This window comes from Nicotiana tomentosiformis, chromosome 4 (genome assembly GCF_000390325.3).
Source record: "Nicotiana tomentosiformis chromosome 4, ASM39032v3, whole genome shotgun sequence".
In the NCBI taxonomy this organism is placed as follows: domain Eukaryota; kingdom Viridiplantae; phylum Streptophyta; class Magnoliopsida; order Solanales; family Solanaceae; genus Nicotiana; species Nicotiana tomentosiformis.
Genome location: NC_090815.1, coordinates 54,241,323 through 54,246,171, shown reverse-complemented (window position 1 = coordinate 54,246,171; position 4,849 = coordinate 54,241,323). Strand labels below are relative to the sequence as shown.

Genomic DNA, 4,849 nt, shown 5'->3' with positions numbered 1-4,849 from the left:
TCCATTAAGGCCCAGTCAGCAGAAGTGGAGTCATTTCAGGCCAAGTCAGGGCAATAGAATATCTTATCAGCATGGTCAGTCAAGCGGGAGATTTCTGTCGCATCAGAGGCCCTCCTGCCCTAGGTGTGGGAAGATGTACTCATGAGTTTGTTAAATAGATCTTCCAAAATGCTACGGGTGTGGTCTCAGGGGTCATATTCAGAGAGACTACCATTCGTCCTATCAGAATGTTGTTAGGGGTATGGCACAACCGGCCAATTCAGCAGCTACTACTTCTGCAACACCTCTTCCGGCTCGAGGTACTTCGACACCCACATGGCATGCTGTAGCTAGGGGTTCATAGGGTTAGGGATGACCTAGTAGGTTCTATGCCATGAGGGGCCACTACAGTGCATAGGATTTTCTAGATGTCGTCATAGATATAGTAACTGTCCAATCTTACGATGTGTATGCTCTTGCTGATCCTGGTTCCACCTTATCATATATCACTCTTTATGTTGCTATGGAATTCAGAATAGAATCGGAACAACTTTGTGAGTTGTTCTCTATATCCACTCCAGTTGGTGAGTCTATTGTGGCCACGTGCGTTTATAGGGATGTGTTGCCACAGTACATGGTCGAGACACCATGGCCGATCTCATTGGATTGGGGATGGTGGATTTTTATGTGATAATGGGCATGGACTAGCTTTATTCATGTTTCTTCAAGGTTGATTGTCGAACTAGAATCGTCAGGTTTGAGTTTCTGTGCAAGCCAGTCATTGAGTTGAAGGGGGGTGATGTTGTGCCAAAGGGTAGGTTTTTTTCTTAACTTAAGGCCGCGAAGATGATCAGCTAGGGATGTATCTACCATTTGGTCTGAGTCACACACATTGAGGCTGAGGCACCAATACTTGAGTCTGTGCCGGTTGTGATTGAATTTCCAGAGGTCTTTCTTGATGAGCTTCCTAGGCTCCACCAGACAGGGAGATTCGTTTAGGGATCAATGTGTTGCCAGGTACGTAGCCTATATCAATATCACCCTATAGAATGACTCTGGCAGAATTGAATGTACTGAAGGAACAGTTAAAGGATTTGCTAGAGAAAGGTTTCATCTGACCGAGTGTGTCATCTTGGGGTGCACCAATTTTCTTTATAAGGAAGAATGATGGGTCATTGAGGATGTGTATTGACTATTAGCAGCTCAACAAGGTTACAATCAAGAATAAGCCCCCGTTGCCAACAATAAAATGACTTGTTTTATCATTTGCATGAGCCAAGTACTTCTCCGAGATTGACATAAGATTGGGGTATCACAAGCTGAAGATCAGAGAGCAGGATATTCCGAAAATAACTGTCAAGACTCGGTATGGGCACTTTGAGTTTCTAGTGATGTCTTTTGGGCTGATGAATGCCCCAATACTTTCATGGATATTATAAATCCACTCTTCAAACCTTTCATCGACACCTTGTGATAACATTCATTGATGACATCCTGGCGTATTCACAAAGTCAAGAGGACCATGCCGATCATCACAGGGCAGTTTTGCAGACTCACTATCAGCATAGGTTGTATGCAATGTTTTTGAAATGTGAGTTATGGCTCTATTCTATCACTATCTTCAGACATGTTGTCTCTAGAGAGGGAATCAAGGTCGATCCTCAGAAGATTGCAACTGTGAAGAATTTTCCTAGGCCTACAACTCGTGTTGAGATTTGTAGTTTCTTGGGCTTAGCTGGGTATTACAGATGGTTTGTAAAGGTATTTTCTTCTCTTGCATCTCCATTGACAAAATTGACGAAGGCAGCTAAATTCCAGTGGTATGATGCTCGTGAAAAGAGTTTTCAAGAGTTGAAGAAAGGTTGACCACGTCACTGGTATTGACCTTACTAGAGGGTATGGTTGGGTTTTTTGTGTATTGTGATGGGGTTAGACTTGGGTGTGAAGTAATGAAACATGGCAAGGTGATCTCTTACACTTCTAGGCAACTCAAGAACTATGAGAATAATTATCCAACATATGACTTAGAGCTTGCGGTGATAGTGTTTGCATTAAAGATTTGGCATCATTATTTGTATGGGATCCATATGGACATATTCACGGACCATAAGAGTCTTCAATATATCTTCGAGCAGAAGGAGTTGAATCTAAGGGAAAGGAGATGGCTTGAGTTACTCAAGGACTATGACATCGGTATTCTATATCATCTAAGGAATGCTAACATTGTGGCGGATACCAAAGGTTGTTGGCCAATGAAGCTCACCGGTTGGCTAGTTTAGAATTTCGGCCTACGAACTCTAACAAACCCAGGGGTGATTGTGAAAAATAGGACTAAATAATCACTCATAGTGGAATTTAAGGAGAAAAAATATGATGATCCATTATTGGTGCAATTGAAGAAGGGGATTCATAAACACAAATCCATGTCTTTTCCTCTTGGCACGAATGATGGTACGCTAAGGTACCAAGGGCAATTGCATGTTCCAAATGTTGATGGTCTCCAAGAAAGAATCATGATCAAGGCTCACAGCTAAAAGTATTGTGTGCACCCAGTCTCTAAGAAGATATACCATGATCTCAAGGAAGTCTGCTGGTGGAATAACATGAAAAGGGATGTGGCGAACTTTGTGGCGAGATGTCAAAACTGTCAGCAAGTCAATGCCGAGCACCAGAAGCTCGGTGGCTTGGATTAAAATATAAAAATCCAATGTGAAAATGGGAGATGATAAATATGGACTTTGTAGTAGGTTACCTCGCACGCCTCGTAAGTTTGACTCAATTTCGGTGATTGTGGACCGACTCACAAAATAGGCGTACTTTTTACCTGTTAAGGCTACAGACACAGCAAAACATCATGCTCAATTATATATCAAGGAAATAGTCAGGTTGCACGGCACTCCATTTCTTATCATCTAGGATCGAGGGGCACTATTACAGCCCATGTTTTCGTACGTGAGAGTACGTCGAAGGTCAATTGGTGTAACCTTAGAAATGAGATCATCTTTGAAAGTACATAAAGTTAGTTTATCTTGTTACCTTGGAGGTTACAAATATTTAAGATCATGAATAACAAGTACCAAGAGGGTTGGAAGTCTTAGAAGCTAAACGAATTGAAGAAAATAAGTTTCGTCGAAAGTCGAAAACTTGGGAACATTATAATCCGTACCTTTGGATGAGAATAGGGTGCTTAACACAATGAGGAGTTTATGTTATGAGTTATATTAGTTGTATGATATTAGTGTGCTAAGTTTTAAAGTCAAGCGAGTTGTGGAACAAAAGTTGGCAAAGGTCATCACAAGTTACATTCATAAATATGCTGAAAATTAGGTCAAATATAGCAGAGCTTTTCTACCAATGTATTTCGAATTACGGGATGATACACCTACAAAATTTAAAATCTACGAGTCTAGTTTTTAACTCGTAAAACCGTTTGTCGATACGACATTGGTGTAGAGAGATATTCGCATTTTTGTTAGACTGCGCAAGCAGCTCCCTTGGGACCCACATAGTCGGTGGAAAATTTCAGCTCTTATTTAAGTCAATTTTAACTCGTTTTAACTCATTTTTATTGACCAAAACAGTTTCTAAACCCTCCTATATTCTCTCCAAGAGTTCCTCCATGATTCTAGAGCGAATCCAATGCTTGAAATCCCGTGGTGCTTGCAAGATCGTAGTTCTTGATCTTGTGGCTAATTTGGAGGATTCTTGAAAGTGAAATACCCTCAGGTTTCGTATTCTTCTTGTTGATTAAGGTAGGAATCAGTCCCTTCTTCATGTATATTGGGGTTTCAAGGTGAACTACAAGTGTTTACACTCCAACTTGAACACCAAAAGTTGATTCGAGAAGAGAATACAACACCTATAATGTTGTGGTGTCGTTGAGGATAGTTGAGGGCTGTGTTTTGCTAAAATTTAGTGTTTTTATACTTGTTAAGGTGAGTATAACAGCATACTACATATTCTTGAAGTTGTTTGTGTGTTGGTTGCATTATATGAGGTAAATACTACAATAGGAGACTTGAAATAGTTTGAGATGTTATTGTTTTTAATGGACAGTTTTTGGAAAGGTTGTTTCCATGAACATTAGATGGTTGGAAACCTTTGAAAATGACTTTCTTATGATTTTGTTATTATAAATATATTGTCTACGTGTCAAACTTGTTGTTGGTACGGTGAATATGAAGATAAATGACAACATAACAATGGAAAGTTGTGCTTGTTGTTGTTGTTGGATTGTTGAGCTGTTAGAGGGTGAATTAGAAGATGAATAGGATGTTAGAAGTCCTCTCATTATACTTAATATCATTCTGGATATGTTGTTAAGTTAATGAATGAATGAATTTGGGTTTAAAGGGTTCAAAAGGGATTCAGTCCGAGTTTGCAGTTCGTCGTGTCAAATAGTAGTTTCGTTCGTGATATTTATGCACTTGTTGTTATGTAGCTTGATTTGTATTGTGGTGATGAAAGTATATAAGTGAAGGTTGTAAGGGTTCTTCTTGGTTTATGGACTTGTGAAAGCAAGGAAAATGGGCTACAATATTTTCACTACCATCGATCTATTACCGGTAGGCAGGCCCCTATTGGGCTATATTACAGTATTTTCACCACCATTGATCAGATGGTTAGTTATATACCAAGCCTACTGTGGCCGAGCGCCTAAAAGCAAGCCCATAATGGCCGAGATATCGAGCCTAGTATGACCAAGCGCCTATGAGCGAGCCTAGTACAGCAGAGCTGTTATATGTACCGAGCCTTATAGGGTTGGACAACTATTTTACTTACTATATTGAGAGAGTTGAGTAAGTATCACCATGTAAGTATATCTTCAGTTATTATATTATCAGTTCAGTCTCAGCTTTCAGTTATTCTA

The 4,849-nt window shown here is 39.9% G+C and overlaps 1 protein-coding gene across 1 annotated transcript; it reads left to right on the top strand.

The window, feature by feature from the left end:
* The first annotated feature begins 1,389 nt into the window (after window positions 1–1,389).
* LOC138909709 (uncharacterized mitochondrial protein AtMg00860-like) lies at window positions 1,390–1,845 on the top strand. The gene has a single exon (XM_070200921.1). It carries the CDS (start codon window positions 1,390–1,392, stop codon window positions 1,843–1,845), a length of 456 nt encoding a protein of 151 aa, XP_070057022.1.
* The last annotated feature ends 3,004 nt before the right edge of the window (window positions 1,846–4,849 follow it).